This window comes from Apostichopus japonicus, chromosome 11 (genome assembly GCF_037975245.1).
Source record: "Apostichopus japonicus isolate 1M-3 chromosome 11, ASM3797524v1, whole genome shotgun sequence".
Lineage (NCBI taxonomy): Eukaryota > Metazoa > Echinodermata > Holothuroidea > Aspidochirotida > Stichopodidae > Apostichopus > Apostichopus japonicus.
In genome coordinates, this window is record NC_092571.1 from 27,571,179 (window position 1) to 27,590,228 (window position 19,050).

At 35.9% G+C, this 19,050-nt stretch overlaps 2 protein-coding genes and 1 long non-coding RNA gene across 4 annotated transcripts; 1 reads left to right on the forward strand and 2 right to left on the reverse strand.

Annotated features, from left to right (window-relative positions):
• Positions 1–4,774: 4,774 nt before the first annotated feature.
• Positions 4,775–8,214, reverse strand: LOC139975546 (uncharacterized). Its single transcript, XM_071983556.1, has 2 exons — positions 7,859–8,214; positions 4,775–6,669 (listed from the first exon to the last, which is right to left on the reverse strand). The coding sequence occupies exon 2, from the start codon at positions 6,621–6,623 to the stop codon at positions 5,295–5,297; it is 1,329 nt and encodes a 442-aa protein (XP_071839657.1). The 5' UTR covers positions 6,624–6,669; positions 7,859–8,214; the 3' UTR covers positions 4,775–5,294.
• Positions 8,215–8,704: 490 nt separating this feature from the next.
• On the forward strand, positions 8,705–9,921 carry LOC139976359 (uncharacterized). The gene is made up of 2 exons (XM_071985051.1): positions 8,705–8,765; positions 9,251–9,921. The coding sequence occupies exons 1-2, from the start codon at positions 8,705–8,707 to the stop codon at positions 9,919–9,921; spliced, it is 732 nt and encodes a 243-aa protein (XP_071841152.1).
• A 686-nt stretch (positions 9,922–10,607) lies between these two features.
• Positions 10,608–14,172, reverse strand: LOC139976301 (uncharacterized). 2 transcript variants are annotated; one of them, XR_011796082.1, is made up of 3 exons: positions 13,965–14,172; positions 13,135–13,290; positions 10,608–12,858 (listed from the first exon to the last, which is right to left on the reverse strand). It is a non-coding gene; the product is annotated as an uncharacterized lncRNA (long non-coding RNA). The 2 variants fall into 2 exon arrangements; XR_011796081.1 differs by having other exon boundaries at positions 10,608–12,863.
• Between the last annotated feature and the right edge of the window lie 4,878 nt (positions 14,173–19,050).

Below are 19,050 nucleotides of genomic sequence, written 5' to 3' on the forward strand. Positions count from 1 at the left end.
GGCCTACATCTGGTAGGTGATGTCCCGAATTAAGTTAAAAAGGGATCATCTTTAAAAACACCGAGGTACACAAATGCATCATGTATGACTGTGTTGCAATTATTCATCATGCAGGGACAACCTCAACAACCAAAGCACACTTTTCGTTATTGGCAGAACAGGGAGGTACTAAAAAAAGAAGAGATTGATGTTCACGTGACATTACATTATAACTATACTTATTAATTTTCTTAGACGTAAATTCAAATCATGCAACGCGTGGGAGAGTAAATCTTCACTTATGTAGTACTGTAGCTACATACAATTGTTCGGCCTAAGACACAACCTCATCCACCGCAGGATGGATGAACGGTTCGATATAACTAAATCGCTCAGTCGCAATTTCAATGAGCAAGAGTTGTTCCAGGATGCAATCTCAGGTTTCTCTGAAGGGACATAAGGATGAGTGCTAAGAAGACTTTACTGTTCTATAAAGAGCAACTTTGTAAAAGTCTCTTCACATTTTAATCTCATCAAATCATAGTGGCTGTAAGAAATGAATATTCACAAATTAAAACTGATGGAAGCAACATTTGTTGGCGGTTAGCGGAGTATTATGTCTACAATTTATTTTAATTATTAAAACAAAAACGTAACAACGCTGCTTGGCGCTGTTTACCAACGCAGCTGTGGGAAAATGACATTAAATGAAACGATAATTATACACAATTAAAACTCTAGTGTCTCCAAATTTTGAGCAAAACATTATACATGTAGCTTAGTTCGAAACAGATATTATCTCATGTTTACACTTGGCTTAGGAGAAAATAATAATATATACAAGAATATAACTGCACTTTTCACACGATCTGTATTAATTTAAACCGTTGTCAGGCAACCATTTACACGCTGTATAGATTCAAGAGGAAACCGACTCGCACTTTCTGTTTCTCGTACTATTTTATGCTACGATGAAGTAAAAGAGCCACATTACAAAGCAAATATCAGGAAGCAGAAACAACATCAAATAAAAGGAGCTTTTGACCAAACCCTGCAGTATGACCATAGCAACAAAATCAACACGATGTGGAACGTTAAACACAGAATTAACTTAACCTTATGCAAAAGAGTCTTATTTTCAATTTAGAAGATGCGCTCAATTGTATACGTGTTGAAACTTTGGTTGTAGGAGGCCTACAACTTACTTCTGATAATGAATTCAGGGATACAATGGAATTCATTACCCACTATTTCTCCAAAGCGTAGACAGAACCCACTTACAGAAGTAAGTATGGTAACTATAAGTACAGAAGATGCTGTGACATTATGACACATTACTTTACACACTGAGTTTTAATAGGTACAGCAACGTTATTGGTATATTCAAACTATAGCCTTTTGATTAAAATTCTTAAAAACTGTAAACACATTGCAATTTGTATTGATTTCAGTCAATGATTGTTTCATGAAGTTGTTGCTTAACAATTAACAGTTTCAGACAGTTCAGTATCACCGCAGCATTATCAAAATGCTCTCGTGAAGGCAGAATAAGCGGAAATACTATATGTGACTGTATATATTGCTATATGATGATTATTGTTTCACTGAAATATCTCTTTAAATATCATACATTTTAGCATTACAGGTACTGCACTGCCTTGTATTAGCATACAATTAAGGGCACTATAACAGCTATTACAACTATTCACGTACATCTTTCTATGAATTTCCCTCTTTGAATTGTTTAAAAGGGAAATGGTGTGAAACTAAAACTGAAAGAGAACCCCCTACCACCCCCATCCCCGATGAAGAGACTTTGAAGAGAAACAAACTTGAGCTTAAGTATTACACATCAATTAGTGCAAACGCCTAGAGTGATTTTAATAAATATTAATTGCGTACTTAGGAATGTTGAAAGGATTTCCCCTAGAATTTGATGACACAACACCACAACGGCATGACCTTAAATTTTTCAATTGCTGAAAGTAACGTTTTGGACATTTGACGATCAAGATAAAACGCAAGTGGAAAACTGTTTTCTCACAAACAGTTATAATTTCGACAACTGATGACCGACTTCCACGTTCTTATTACGTTGAAGTCAGAAGGGCGGTAATGCGGTAACTTGCTCCGTACTTTGTCTATTTTCCTTTTAATCAATGCCCTTCTCTTAAGACTCTAAAGCATATGGTGATCAGCAAGGGCGTAGGAACCGGGGGGCTGGGGTGCGCCAGCCCCCAGTGAAAAATATGGAGGGGCGGAAGTATCATTCCGCCCCCCCCCCCGCTTCGCAAGTCAGAAAACCCCTTTTTCATTTCAAAATGAGAAAAAAATCTCATTTGGAGCACCAAATTTTCATGAAAATGCAAAATTATATACAAAACGAATTTATAGTAGGTGCATTTTGTGGCAGGATGGTTTTATAAGATTTTTGTCACTTCATTGATCTTTTCAGTATCCCACTATTTATCCCATCTTCCAACCATATATGTATGGCGTTAGTAGGAAGGGGAAGATAGGGGTACAAGCAAGGAGGTTTTGAGAGGCTATTGTTGTATAAAATCAGTTTATTCAGCAAGAAAATATATGAAATAAAAAAAAATAACAATCTACATTCATTGTTTTTCATAATTCCTTTGTTAAATTTGTTCCTTTGTTCAAAATGTGAAATCCTTAAGAAAATGATAAAATATAAATCACTATGGGACTTTCAGTATACAACAGGCAAACATAAACAAACATACTATACATGTACTTCATTCCCAATTATATAAAATGGGAGAAAGATCATATCTTATAAAATTTGTTCATTAATCGCATTTTCTTGAAAGAGCGTTCTTTGCAGCTGGCCACTAAAATAAACACAAACATGCAGGTATTGCATCACAATTAGCAAGGGCGTGGGGACCGGGGGCGCCAGCCCCCCCCCCCCCCGCCCAGTGAAATATATTGTGGGGCGGAAGTATCATTCCGCCCCCCGCTTCGCAAATCAGAAAAACCCCTTTTTCATTTCCAAATGAGAAAAAAATCTCATTTGGAGCACCAAATTGCATCTGAGGCCACCTGGAAATGCAAAAAAAATCCTTAGACCCCTCCCCCAGGCCGGCCATCAGTCTTCAGCCCCCCCCCCCACTCAAAAGTACCTTCCTACGCCACCGGTGATCAGGGTGTCTTCGATGAGTAACTTCAAATAGCACGCAACGTTTAAGTTGAACACTGAAGGTCAAGACCACATTAAGTGGTTCAAACCATTATTGCATAGGGTATTGAATTGTTTAACACATAATGTGTATTATCTATAGCCAATGTCCCTTTCGTATTTTGTTAAAATTACCACCTATTTTTATGATATTGTAGCAGAAAAAATATTTCCACTTGCTTTATTGATATGTGGGTTAGGAGTGTTGTGGTTCCTTTATTATGATTCTTGAAAGGATGAAATACCCGTATGTCGATGAAAATATCACGTTATCACGTGACAACATGTAAGTGACCAAGGCCACAATTTATATTACAATAAGAAAATCGATTTGATTAAAATAGTTTTTATGGTTCTTTGTGTTTCTTGAAAAAAAGTAGTGGTGTTACGGATCAAATAATCCTCTATAACATTAACTGAGGAAGATTCTTTGTATTTGTGCTTTCATTTATTTTTATTTTTATTTTGTGTTTTCATTTTCACTGTAAATATTATTTGCACTTTGTAAAGTTGATCATCATACGCATGCTGCTCTCTATCTAGATCGTGTTTAGGTAAATACCGACATCATCATCTTTATCGTAAAGATCTTGTGTTACTGACCTCATTCAGAGATGACTTCGTTATTTGCATATCAGAACAAGGAGTTGTAAGAGATCGAAGACATAGATGTTCACGTGACATTATTTTTTGCATCTACTTATTTTTTCTTCTTAAACGTATATTCAGATCATGCAATAAATGGTAAAGAAAGTCTTTACATATGTTCTATGGTAGGTACATATAAAAAATACTGGAGATACTAAATATATGTGTTTTATCAAAAGTAAACTACGTTCAAACGCCTTGTATTAAAGTATACTGAATATATATTATGTCATAAAAATGCTCTTATGATCTAGATTTTCTTTCGATTCGATTGTGAATCGCTTGACTTTATAACAAACGACATGCTTGCTTCACAGTATAAACAGAGTAGGTGTTCAACGCTTATTAATATATATATATATATATATATATATATATATATATATATATATATATATATATATATATATATATATATATATATATATATATAATATATATATATATATATATATATATATATATATATAATATATATATATATATATATATATATATATATATATACATATATATACACACATACACACATATATATATATATATATATATATATATATATATATATATATATATATATATAATATATATATATATATATATATATATATATATATATATATATATATATATACATATATATACACACATACACACATATATATATATATATATATATATATATATATATATATATATATATATATGTATATATATAAATATATATATTTATATATATATATATATATATGTGTGTGTGTGTATATATATATATATATATATATATGTATATTATGTACACATACATATATAGTACAACATGTATCAACATTACATGAGTTGTAACGTATATTACATGATTTACCTTCACGTACCACCATGCGTGCAATAATGCCAGAAAGTTGTATCTCGATTCATTATTTAATGCTCCTAATGTATCATTCTTTCTGGCTGTCGACATTGCGTGGCGGTTCGCAATTGCAAGTCTCAACAAATGAGACCAACGAAAGGGAAATTAATTGGTTGTCGTCTGTGCGCCCATCTGCCATTCTGTGCGTGGAGGTCAGTGTTAAGGCTCTGACTCTTACAATAGGTCATATGAAATGGAGGAAACACTATGTAGTTAAATAACGCCTGTTGGGGTAGCACACCCACCCCCTGTGTCCTCCACTCCGCTAACCAGGCGTGGTGGTGTGCTAACGAACAGACTATTGTTCAAAAGTTCCCAAACTACTATATGTAAATACAATTGTCGCATTGGAGGGATGGATATATTCAGACTATTTCCACCAATGTGTATCACGTTACATGATACAACAGAATGCCGTCTGTCGTTAACTCTTTTTGGATTGTCACGGTAATTTGATGATAAAGTACTAAATACTGTATTTAACTCAATTATATCAAAAAATAATGTATCAAAACCAAAACGTAATATATGAATATAAGTTAATAACATAAAAAATAATCATTTAACAATATCATACTGTTCATATTCTTGTAAAGGTTCGCAGGGAGACAGATAACCACCACTGTCATAAGTAAATAAAGATGAATCGATGTTCGTATAGTTATCTGTGGGTAGATTTAATGCATTACTATTATCAATCTGAGATTCAATCGGTGGGACTATGTCATCATTCATGGATGTATTTCTATCATTGGCAATACTCGTACTAGAGTTCTCTCCGGCGGAAACAGTTAAGCGATATTTATATACTATAATTACAATGAGACATATTAAACAGAAGCAGATGACCATGACAACAAATAAAACAGCTATTACTCGACCTGGGTTATTGGTTGCACTGATTTGGATCGTCGATGTGATATTTCTATTTCTGTAGTTACCAACACATTGTATATTCACTGAGCAGACGTCACTTCCGGTATCCAATACAGTGAGTTCAGTGGATGCATCGCTTTTCTTAATATCATACTTCCAGTGAGTTGGAATCTTAGTCCAGGAAAGGCTAACTTCACTCACATTACTGGTACACTTAAGAATATGATTCTTCACTTTACTGCAAATTATTTCTGATGGAGTCACCGCAACAGAGAACAAATGGAGAAGAAGTATAGGTCCTAATGAGCAAGATCCTTGATAACTCTGATAATAAGGAGCTGGTAATTGTTGAGAGACATTGCAGACAAAGACACTATTGTTAAATGATGAGTTGAAGTACGATGAGAATGATAGAGTCTTAGAAGGAAGCGGGTGAGAGGATGTTGTCTTGGTTGAGATGCTAGTGACATCTGTGGTTTCATTTCCCTGTATGATATGGTTTGACATAGTCACTTGTGGAATTCCGTCCTCTGAAGTACAGTTCATCTCGATGAGGTCAATCTGATCCTCGAAAATATATGGTCCGATATCAATGGAAGATTTACAAATAGGTTTACTGCTTATTAATGTGTAGACATCGCCAATCACAGCATATTTCTCATTACCAACTTCACCACATCTATATGTTCCTTTATATTCTTCAGTTGCATGTTTTAATGTCAGGTTGCCCGTAGTGAGACCAAAAATTTGAAAATCGAATATATTTGAAAATTCCTCTACTACCTGCTTGTTTTGCACAAGTACAATGCCTTTAAATCTTATGTTAAATGGATTGTTGGCATTCTGTTCACAAATAAATTCAACTGTTTCATTCTTCAGAACGTTGATAGGGACAGCAATTACATCAAATATTGTAGTCATACGCCGAGGAGAGGAAGGTTCCAAACATGTTGTTATAACCGCACACAATAAAAGTGTCGATAAAATATTCTCAACTCTCATTGAATCCATATTGGTCTTCAGCCGTGTGATGATACTAACAAATTAGGCTATGTACCTACAACAGAAAGGACAAAATATAATACACGATCAAGACTTATATCATATCTATAGTTGATCATTTAAAAGAGCTTTTTAATGTCTCAAATTGAATAGATATCTTCAATGTATGTATGTATGTTATGCATTATTCGCATATCGATGGAAGTAAAATATGCAAGAGTAGGAGAAGCCGATTGAAAGTTGTGTTAGTTGTGTTAGGGGTGGGACAGAAGTCGGTTTTGAGTTGTAGAAGTTCCTTTGGCACTATTTCAGTTTTGCACAAGCTGCGATGATCTAGATGATAAATTGGGAATTTCGACTTTTCCTATCCACATCTCGAATACCTGTTCTTGGAATTAATTTATATTGTCTTTTTTCCTGAGTAACTGCCTCCTCTTGAAGTAGCACTCGTACCAAGATTAGTATTATCTCAGACAAGATTAGAAGTATATCATCTCAAACTTCGATTAGCATTATTTTTTACATGAAATTTAATAATTTTGTGAAAAGACGAAAGTTTTACGAACATTTAAAAATTTCGAATTATCGCCCCAAACTACTACTTACTATTTCAATTCCTCTTTTTCTCAACCTATGATATTTTTTAACTCTAATTTTTGACATTCAGCTCAACATTTCTACTACTTCGTTTGGAAGTTTTATTTGTAGAAATTAAGGCATTTCATTCACAAACTGTCGACGTATTACTCATATTTTACATTTTTTATTAAACATCTAACTTTCTTTCAAATGTTCCACTATTCAATGTAAAATCTGAGACTGTTTACCTCCTCAAAGTCTTAAAATGTTTCTCATGATTGCAATTGGATTATTGCAATTTAGTTACTTGTTTTTTAATGCCGTAATTTCGACTCTTGATGTGTTCGAAATTTTGCGCAAAACAAAATAATTGGTGAATGATGCTATGCTGAAAGAAGAATGATATTTGCCTCTTGTTCTGTTGTTAAAAAATTGGAAGAGTGGGAAATGTCGAGAAAGCAACTCCTGCCTTTATTCTGATCAGTGCTGGCTCCCCTGCACCCGTCCCTTAGCTTATACTATGTGATGCTAAACTATCTGATATACCGTAGCGCTACAATATTGCTTCAAAGTGAAGCTAGCAGACAGTGCTTTTAAAAAAACTTCAACGAAACATTGATGCCCATAGCTTGTTTAACAGTTATAGTAACATAAAGTGGACTTACCGACGTAACGGTTGAAGCAGTATTTGTGTCTCTTTGAGCTTGACAATATGATATTGAATGCATATAGTTCAGTAACTAGAACCTCAGTAATATCGTAGGCGGAAGTGAGCTTATTACAGTTACAACCTTCTAGCCGGCTTGCCAATGTTTTCTGCAAAGTTGGCAGATGAAGCCATTTCAACTTTGTAAGGTCGCCTTTCCTTCAAGGGGTGAACAGCAGATCGATGTTGGGACTGATTAGCTTTCTTTAGACCGACCGCAGTGACTGGCCGACAACGTTTGAAATATTAATCCAACAAAGTGATAATTTCTGTTATAATTACAGCTTTATATTCTGATATGACAACTCTATATTATAAAATTCGTCTATTTGGAGTTGTACGTGATTGTCATTCTGTTTCAAATGTGTAGTGTGGCGCTGTTTAAGTAATGAAAAAATATGTAATGGATTTTCCAAGACGTTCTCAAGAGGTCAAATTGTTTGAAGATACATTTAATTAAGTTCAATGGTAGCTATTAAACACTGTGGTTCGCCCTAGTGTCTCTCCGTTCAATGCATTTCATTCAGACTTAATTCAAACGTAATTTAGTTTCAAAGAGACCTTAAAAGTGAATAATATTTTATCCATTATACACTGAGCCTTGAAAATAACGAGTCGAAAGCGCGATAGATTGAAATTTGTGAAGAACAACTGGCAACAGAAGGATCAATAGTTGGCCCTAACAATCTCTTTGAATAATCAAAAGTGACTGCATATGCTTAAGAGAGGGCTAGATCTGTAGGGGGGGGGGGGGGGGTAATACATCTGGAGTAAACTTGGGAAAAAGGAACTGCAATTCACCTCAATGCGTCCACAACTGAATTCACCAACTGACAGGGACGTCGATTTGTTTCCAGGGTTAGCAGGTCAAACTTACCGATTGAAGTAAATGTATGAAAATGCAGTGGGACACAAGCATACTCAAATTGGCTGTACGATGTAACTACTTCTTTTTGTTATATCTTCATGACGAAAATAAGATTAGTTGCATTTATTTTAATAATTCATCAACACGATTAATAAGCCAGATTCTAATGCACATGGATGTACGTCGCTCTGCTCGCTGGGAATACCTTTGCAGATGTAACTCAAAATCAGTAAGGTGAAGTTGCGCTGAGATCAGTTAGCGCTTTGTACAACTCAATTACTAAGTTTATGATAACATGTGCTTCATAATTTAAGGTAATCCTTGCCGCATATGACTAAATATGTCAGAAAGACTGGAAAATGAACTTAAAAATGAAACTTGGAACTACAACTGATTTAAACTCCTCTTTTATTTCTAACTACAGTTAACAGACTTTTACAGCAATCATATAATCAATCGATCGATCCATCGATCGATCCATAGATCCATCGATTCATCGACCCATCCATCCAACGATTCATCGACCCATCCATCCAACGATTCATCGAACCATCCATCGATCAGTTCATCGATCGATCGATCGATCGATCGATCGATCGATCGATCGATCCATCCATCCATCCATCCATCCATCCATCCATCCATCCATCCATCCATCCATCCATCCATCCATCCATCCATCCATCCATCCATCCATCCATCCATCCATCCATCCATCCATCCATCCATCCATCCATCCATCCATCCATCCATCCATCCATCCATCCATCCATCCATCCATCCATCCATCCATCCATCCATCCATCCATCCATCCATCCATCCATCCATCCATCCATCCATCCATCCATCCATCCATCCATCCATCCATCCATCCATCCATCCATCCATCCATCCATCCATCCATCCATCCATCCATCCATCCATCCATCCATCCATCCATCCATCCATCCATCCATCCATCCATCCATCCATCCATCCATCCATCCATCCATCCATCCATCCATCCATCCATCCATCCATCCATCCATCCATCCATCCATCCATCCATCCATCCATCCATCCATCCTTCCATCCATCCATCCATCCATCCATCCATCCTTCCATCCATCCATCCATCCATCCATCCATCCATTCATGCATCCATCCATCCTAAATCAATGCGTTATCGACTAAGCACACATTTGGCCTAATGACTAATTCTAACAATAAGTTTGCTAGTATCGTTTGATCTCAAATTCAAGTTTACATCCAAATGGCTTGGATTTTGGTTTTGCTCTTAATAGAGAGTTGGTAATACTGTGCAGTGTTTACATGACATGATATTATACACAGTTAAAACTTAGCGATTGAACGGTCCTTCAATTTTGATTTAATCCCTTGTGTTTGTAATGGTTGAAACAATAACACACCGGAAAATGTCCGGGGCGGGAGTTGTACTTTCTATAATGTTTATATATAATCCTAATTAATCCCAGTATATGCTTTTCACAGAAGTTTACCTGAAACTTCCATTAGTTCAGTGTTCGGATGACACGTTAACAAATATGGGTCATAACGAAAATTATCGAAAAGTCGTGATGAGATGCGTCGCTTTCAATATTTCTCACACGGTAAGTGTAGCTGGTTCTAAATGTGTTTCTTTGTTAGTTTCGTCGCGTTGAATATAATAAAAGCAGAACTCCAAGATATATGGCTGTTGATCATGGTAATATAACCTGTATCTCAATCAATTGTACATGTATAGCCTACAATATCTTCCAGTGGTAAATTAGCATTTTTTCCCAAACAGGTAATCTATAATGAACCCTTGTTCTTTGTGGTTCATTGATAACTTGTACAAATATAGGTAGGCCATCAGCTGAAGCTCAAAATGTGGCTGTAAAATCAGTTTCGTTCCAGCAACACCGGGTCTAGACTTTTAATGCATTTTTGGGTAGTTTAATGCATCACAAACATTATATCAAAAGTTCTCCAAAAAATTTCCTGCAGTATTTTTGTAACGCACCCTTGAAATTGGGTATGTTATGTAGACATTACGTGCTACGATGCTATGTATTAGGAACACATGTGCTAACGTTAGATTTGGTACAGTGGTGCATACATACCACTCTTTTCTTATATGTTTAATGACGACTGATATATTTTTTTGTATAATAGTTGGGTCAGGGTTACAAGAATGGTGGAAGAGGATTCTGGTCTAAGGGTCAGTGAGGGTTGTTTTCAGGCATTACAAGTTGTGCCCTTCCCCCCCCCCCCCCCCCTCCATTTTCGCCAAAATGGTAAAAAATCACATTTTCAACTTTGAAATATGAAATACAATTTTTGAACATTATAACTTAAGGGTTTTAATTATAAAAATGTACCACTTTTAATAAACTCAGATATAATGCTTTGTAATAAATCAAATATTTTTAGATTTTCCCCCTATGTTATGAATGCATTTCGTCTGTGCATGTATGCGTAAATATACACATATAATGAAAAGTTCCTCTCCATAATTGTTACACTCCCCATCCAAACTGTTTTACACATGTGACCCCCTCCCCTTCTACTTTACATGTAGCTAAATCCCTAGTTACAGTGAGATGTGCCAATGCCCCAAGACCAGTGAGTTATTTCCTTTGTATAAATCAATATATAAGTTGGCACACTAAGACATCATGGCATATCGTAGATGTGAAATAAAGTTAGTCGGTATATATCCGTTACCTTAGTACTCTTTCTACAGTCTTCTGCAAAACTAGGTACTTTCTCCTTGTTACGGAAACGACATGTTTATAATTCGTATTCCTGCAAAAAGTGTTTCCAAGGGAGTTAACGTATAAAAGAAAAGATCGACAAGGTTTCGAATGGTATTTTGAATAATAATAGTTCTATATTCTACAAATAATATGAATAATAAAGGTGAATGGTACAAATAAGTGAATAACGAAGACAGTTAACTTAAGCCCCAGATAGAAAGAAATAGTGTATCTATTAAGACTGGGTCGATACACTCAATGGTGTAGTAGAGCTGGGCCTTTGCGATGATTCAAGATACAGGTTCTTCATCAAAAGGCGCGGCGAGGAATTAATAAGTGATTAAAAGTTCATCCAAGGACAGTTGTACTAGTTATAACAGGATCCACTTCAATTCACTGCATGGAAGTCAGATATGGTATGGAAAAGGGAAAGTCCATTCCGTAGTAGAGGTGAAGATAATTAGATGAAATAAAAGTCACTAAAGACTTGAATATCCTTCAGTCAAAACTTGAACAGATGCACAAAACGTGTTAACAATATGAATAAAACAGATAACGAAATGTTACGGCAAAACAATAAAGAACCGTGATATTGGAACAGGGTCAGGGGCGATGGTTCCCCAACAACAGTATATAAACCTCTGACTGGTTTCAGGACGCGGTATTTGTGTCATCGTCATCAGTAAATGTAGTTGTGAATATGCAAGAGGTAAAGCATGCCCATAACACCCTCCTCCCCCCTCCCCTCTCAGCAAAAAAAGTGTGATTTGAAGAAAATGTGGATATTTATCATAAGGTGTCTGGTAGGTAGGGTAATCTACGTAAAACTACCAATAGCTAAAATGAATATATGAATAAGATCATGTTTTCTGGTGCCTTTAAACTCTGGGGAACAAAATAATGACAACATGACTTTGAAAAAGTTAACCCTCTTCACAAACTTCAAACTTGATTAAAATTTCAGACTAAGATATCAAGATTAAACACCATCACAGTTCATCCTCCAAATCATCTTCCCCTGCATCAACAATCTCAACATCTTCTTGGAAGTTGCTGCAATTTCTATATTTACATAGGTCTGTACACGGTAGCTGTGCATTCATTCAGGAACATCTTCCTTTAAGACATTTGCCGACTCTACAGCTACTGCTGACACACTGAAGCAAAACATCTGGGTCAGGTGGCTTCGACATCCAAGTGATTATAAGGTCATCATTTTCAAGTTTCCATCCATGTCCCTCTGGTGAGAGTGCATCAATCCTTTGCTGCAATGCCCTACTGTGAATAGCAGCCTGGTTGGTGCAGCGCTTAACATGCTGGATCAGAGCATCTTTTGTTGGTGGTAAACTCTGCTCTGAGGAGGAGATGAACAGAACACCTTGTACCATGAAATTGGATATTTTTGTGTCTCACATTTTATGATGGGGTACCAATATAATTACAATTCAGCTAGAAATATGTTGCAAATTACTTTAATAATTTCAATGGAAAGATTAACCTGATATTGCATCTCAAAGCGTTTAGAGAATTTTTTAATTTTCCTTGGGGGAGGACCCCCATATTCCAAAAGTCCTAGATCCACCCCTGAACACTCAATGAACCACACATTGAAGAGAGTACTTTACCTTTCAAGATCTGTATGTCTTCCTTGTCAAGAATTGTATCTAGTTTCTTCAACATAGAGAGTGGTACCTCACTTCAATGGCAGCACGGTCTTTTCCTCTAATATTCATAAAATCTGGGCTCATCTTTTTTCCGCTCTGCTGCTTGTCGAAGCAATACTTTAATAAAATGAAATAAAAAAAGCAAATTGTTTTGCATTTTCTGTTGATCAAAATGTAAGTTTGAACAAATAAGAACTAAGACAATTTTATTTATATACCATGTGATATGCTCATCTTCTATGGACAAACAAAGACACATTCAAATTTTGCAAACCAGTGTCATGCAAAAAAGAATTAAAACAGGCTTTTTTTGACAGTACAGTACATTATCTCTTAATGTTATGGTTTAAATTATACAATGGTAGATTATATCTGTTACTAATAATAAAGGAGACAGATACTTGTTCATTTTGGTAAAGCTAGACAGGCTGACCATAAGACCTTGCAAACCTAACCTTATTGCACCTTTGTTACACTTATTTTTCTAACTAATATAATATCTCTATCATTCAAATAAAGGGCCACAGTAAGAAAACTATGAAGCCTGTATTTAACACTTAGGCTAGTGCCCCAGATGGAGAATTTGAAACAAATTTCCGTTCCTACCACCTTATAACAAAACAAATCAGATGACCAAGCCACTAATTATATTATGTTCAGGTCCAACACTGTGCCCTTTGACTTGGATTCTATCCCTCAAGAGCTACTGATCTTGCATTATGCAACTTCTCTTAACACTTCAACTATGCCACAGAAGTACAAGTAGAGTTGTGTAGTATGCTTAGGCTTACCTCCATCGAAAGTCTCTGCCTGCTGCAGCTTGTCCTGCACCCGTTTGCAACGCCGAGTAATGTATTGTTTCTTTTCCCACATATAATAAATTGAACAGGCAATACACCAGAGCTTCTGCTTGGTTTCCTCGATCTTTTCCGTCAATTCTTCGTTTAAAATCATATGGGGTCTCCTCTGGAACTGTTCGTTTTCTTGCAGCAATATGCTTGCTATCATTATCAATGAACCGCCTGTAACACTTATCGTGGAACCCCATCATACTATGCTGTTGAACACACGCTTGATCGTAGTAGGCCATGGAGTAATCAGTAGTACGGCGATATCACTGTCTCCGCCGCTGAGATTAAGCCAATCTTTAGCGCAGGAAGTAACTTTAGTCCATCGTTTATTCGTCAGTGCCTTGACTGCTTCAAATTTTACAGATTCAATGTGCACTGAGCACTGTAGATTTCCGTGTGTCGGAGACTGACTGGCGCCCGTGGGAGCCGCCATGTTTGTTGTTTTCTACAAAGATTGCACACAGAACTCATGGCTCATTGGACAATTCATATCACATGGTACAGATATTTCACTGGCGCACAACTTTTGAACGTAAAACGGCAGGTTTCTTAACATACGCAATAAAAAATATAGTTCGATCTTTCGAGCGGAATTGCAAAAAAACTGCAGGAAAGTACATGGAGAACTTTTGGATCATTAATCTTAGTTAATTTATGTATTCAATGCTGTAGAGAAATTTTAGACCCGCAGTTGCTGGAACGAAACAAGCGAATTTCGACCTTCAGCTGATGGCCTAAGGAAGGTGATTTCCCGAATTAAGCACAAACGGGATCATCTGTACAATAATTGTAGTACACAAAAGCATCATATATATTACTGTGCTGAGAGTATTCATCATTCAGGGATTATCCCAACAATCAATGCATAATTTCGTTATTGGCATATCCGAACAGGGAGATTGTCGTCCACGTGAGATTATATTGTTTTATATCAACTTTTGCATAAACGTAAATTCAAATCATGTCATGAATTGTAAAGCCATCTAAACGCTCTCATGATCGAGACTTTCTTTCGATTTTAGTTTGCATCTCTTGACTTTGCAAGTATAAAGATAGGGTCACTTCGCAGTGTAACATGTGATCAACGTTTATAAGTGTGTAACGCTTGTTAACTGACGTGAGCAGGAAATGCTTTCCCATGAAAATTACGACACTAAAGTTATCAGTATAGTTCAACATGTACATATCAATATCGTATCAGTTGTTACTTGATTTTGCTCCACGTATTACCATACGTGCAGCAATCCAAGAAAATTATAATTTTGTGTAGGGCGTACTTGACGTCCAAAATTGCAATTCATTATATACTTTATGCTCTATTAATGTATAATACTGTCTGGTAATTGGCAGTCTGTAGTGGTTCACAAGTGCATTGTCTCAACAACTTTGATCAAATAAGAAGATTTTACATGTGACGTAAACGAGTTGCCCCCCTTAAGAAAAATCTTGCCCTCCTAACAATAGAATGCTGACTACGCCACTGCTGTAGTACCCAGAGTCAATCACATGAATGCTAACCCAAATGTATGTCAACTCTGACATTGACATGTTATATGTTACCTTCAGGACAGCTCGTCCACATATCGGATACTAAATATAGTAACGCAACGACCTCCACTTTATTATATTCAGTATCTCGATTTAATATAGTTAACACCTTTTCTATATAAGCTTCATGTATGTCACTAACAATTGCAAAACAGAGACTTTGAAAGTAAACATCCTCTTGCCCAGACTCCATAAAAGTCCTCTCTAGTACAAACCAATGATCAATTTGGAACGTTATTTTTGCTTAAATTAAGGGCGAGCGCATCGTTGTGCTGTAGTTATAAATAGTACATTATTTTAAGACGTCTGATCAGCTGTCAAATGCGAATGTAGCATTAAAGGGGCGGATATATTCCGACTACTGCAATCAATGTGCATGTGTTACATAATACAAAAGAAATACTGCCTGTCATTCACTTTCCTTTATTGTGCAAGGGTAACTTGACAAATATTAGTAAATACAATAATCAAAAACAGAATGAATCAAAAACGGAGGTAAAATAGGAATATTTAATTAACAATATCATATTGTTCATCTTCTTGTAAAGGTTCGCAGGGAGACAGATAACCACCACTGTCATAAGTAAATAAAGATGAATTGATGTTCGTATAGTTATCTGTGGGTAGATTTAATGCATTACTATTATCAATCTGAGATTCAATCGGTGGGACTATGTCATCATTCATGGATGTATTTCTATCATTGGCATTACTCGTACTAGAGTTCTCTCCGGCGGAAACAGTTAAGCGATATTTATATACTATAATTACAATGAGACATATTAAACAGAAGCAGATGACCATGACAACTAATAATACAGCTATTACTCAACCTGGGTTATTGGTTGCACTGATTTGGATCGTCGATGTGATATTTCTATTTCTGTAGTTACCAACACATTGTATATTCACTGAGCAGACGTCACTTTCGGTATCCAATACAGTGAGTTGGTTCAGTAGGAGGATTTTTTATTTGGACCACTACTACGGCTGTAGGCTACCCGCCCCACCCCTCTCGTTTTCTACTATATACCTAAGTATTTATTACCAAAACCTTGCGTTTAGTGCTACATCAATAGACCTAACTGATGGCCTAAATATACACAACAGAATGCATCATTTGACATCTAAATTATTTCGGTGATATCCCACAACTCGAGAAACACACGAGATTACCGCAGGACAATGCTCCATTCATTATAAAATCATTCCTTCGTCTCTAGCCCTCCCATTATCAGGTTTAGGCTTATACCTTAATCAGTCGATGGCACATCTGGCCCTGCCAAGGCTGCCATAAAGGTTCATGTAACTATCTAAACCATACAGGGAATTTAAGTGAGTCATTTATTAGCACAAGCTTGCATTTAGAGCAAATGTAAGGCATGTTACAAGATCATGATTACTAAATCAAAATCGCCACCCAACTGTTTTGGCTAAAAATATAAATGACCGGGTCATTTTGTAGATGATCTGATAGTACAAACATGGTAGTTATTTGATCTTGTTTTGTTCATTGGAAAGCAGAATGATACATAATTTAAACTACATGGACTTAAAGAGAATAAGTAAAGGTATTCCAAATTATCCTTAATATGTGAAACAGCCTTACTATGCATCATACATTCAAGTTGTCAAGTTGATAGAAAATGTCACTTGAAAATGTAATATTAATGGCTGTAATGTTATTATATGATGTCCAACTAAACTACTTTTTTAGCTCTTGAATACCATATTACTGTACCACATAACATATGTATACAGCATGTTAGGCCTACATGCAAACTCCTGCCTCTTGCAACCATGCCTTCCGCGCGGTAACTTCAAATACATTTCTGTAAGACTATATAAGTGTCTTGTCTTTATTTGAACAATTCCGATCCTCATACTTCGTCAGTAACATAACAATGCCCAATGTCTTCAGTATTATATGTACAGTATGTTGTTTGTTTAAGCCTCAATTTGGTTGCAGTCGTCTCGTCAGTAGATGAAAATAAAATGTCCATTTAAACTGCTGATTTAACAGTATGGCCTATTCGTTTTAGTTTAACGAAAAATAACAGCGAACACAGTCCACTAACTGATTAACAGTGTAACATATGTCTATATTTTGTTTTACTATTGTGGCTTAAGCAAGGGGTGGAAGATAGGGAGGGTGAGGCACTGTCTTACAGAGAGAGCATTCATATAAGATACAACAGTGTGTTGTATTAATAATGACTTATGTTGTGTAGGTTCTAGCAAATCACATCTGACGGGAATCACGAGATCTTCAAATTCGTATGCGGTCGTTATATACGTCAGGTTCAGAGTTACGTGCATCAAGTAATATGGGCAGCATATAGACATATCGTAAGAGTGCTAGCTTACATGCTAAATTTCATGCAATAAAGGTAGTAATGGTTCAACATAAGGAGCCACTGTTGATGCAATATAGGCGTGTTAATTAAATGTCTTTTAATACCCTGGGGCAATTTATAATATTGACGTTGTTTTGTTATCTTGTGGCATGAGGATTATAGTACAGCAGTAGCTCTAACGCTTGTCGCAGGTATTTAATAGAAGACGGCACTGATAACAGAGGACCTATTTTAGATTGGCGAAACAAATCAGTGCACAAATTTCACGATTGACAATAATTATATTTTATTATTGTGCAAAAGACATTGTGCTGCACCCCAACCACTATGTATGACTATATATCCATAGTTCCCAACACATTACATATACATTAAATAGGCGTTATCCGTAATATTAAGTTCAATTGATTTATTGTCTGTGTTAATATCTTATTTATAATAATTAGCCTTATTTTTCTTCCACATAACTTCATTTCACTTAGTACATTACTACAACACCTTATTTCTGACGTCACTGAACTTGATTATGGATGGAGTCAATGTGAAAAAGAATAAAGGGCGAAGTATAATAGGCTAACTTATATCAAAAGATACAGAAACAGAAGGTGTGTCAAAGACGAAATGAAAAAGAATAAATAGGATCTATCATACAAACCCTATCATGTGTGGCTCATAGATGGCAAATACTTAAAGTCTTTAGCTGTAATGACTAAAGGAAGGTAATTTAATGCATTTCATCTGAATCGTCACGTTCAAGAGCGGATTAAATTAATTACTTATATTTCCTCGTATTTTACACTTGTTATATTACAAAAAATGTGAGATTCTTGGAACGTCGGAGACATTTCCAGGTGGCGACCGTGCGGAATTATGGAACTATTAAACTGGTGATGTTTAATCGACTGACGGAATCATGATACCACATGCAACATTTGCATTTCGAGTTTACTCACGTTTTTCTATTGACTGAGGTGTTTACGTATCGTTCATATTAGCAAAAGAGGTTTCAGTAAATGCAGTCTTGTCAATATGTTAAGGAAGATGTTAAAACGAAGAGAAAAAATAGAAAGCTTGATTTCAGTGAATCTTTCTCCATAGTTTAGTTTTGTTTAATTCAATGC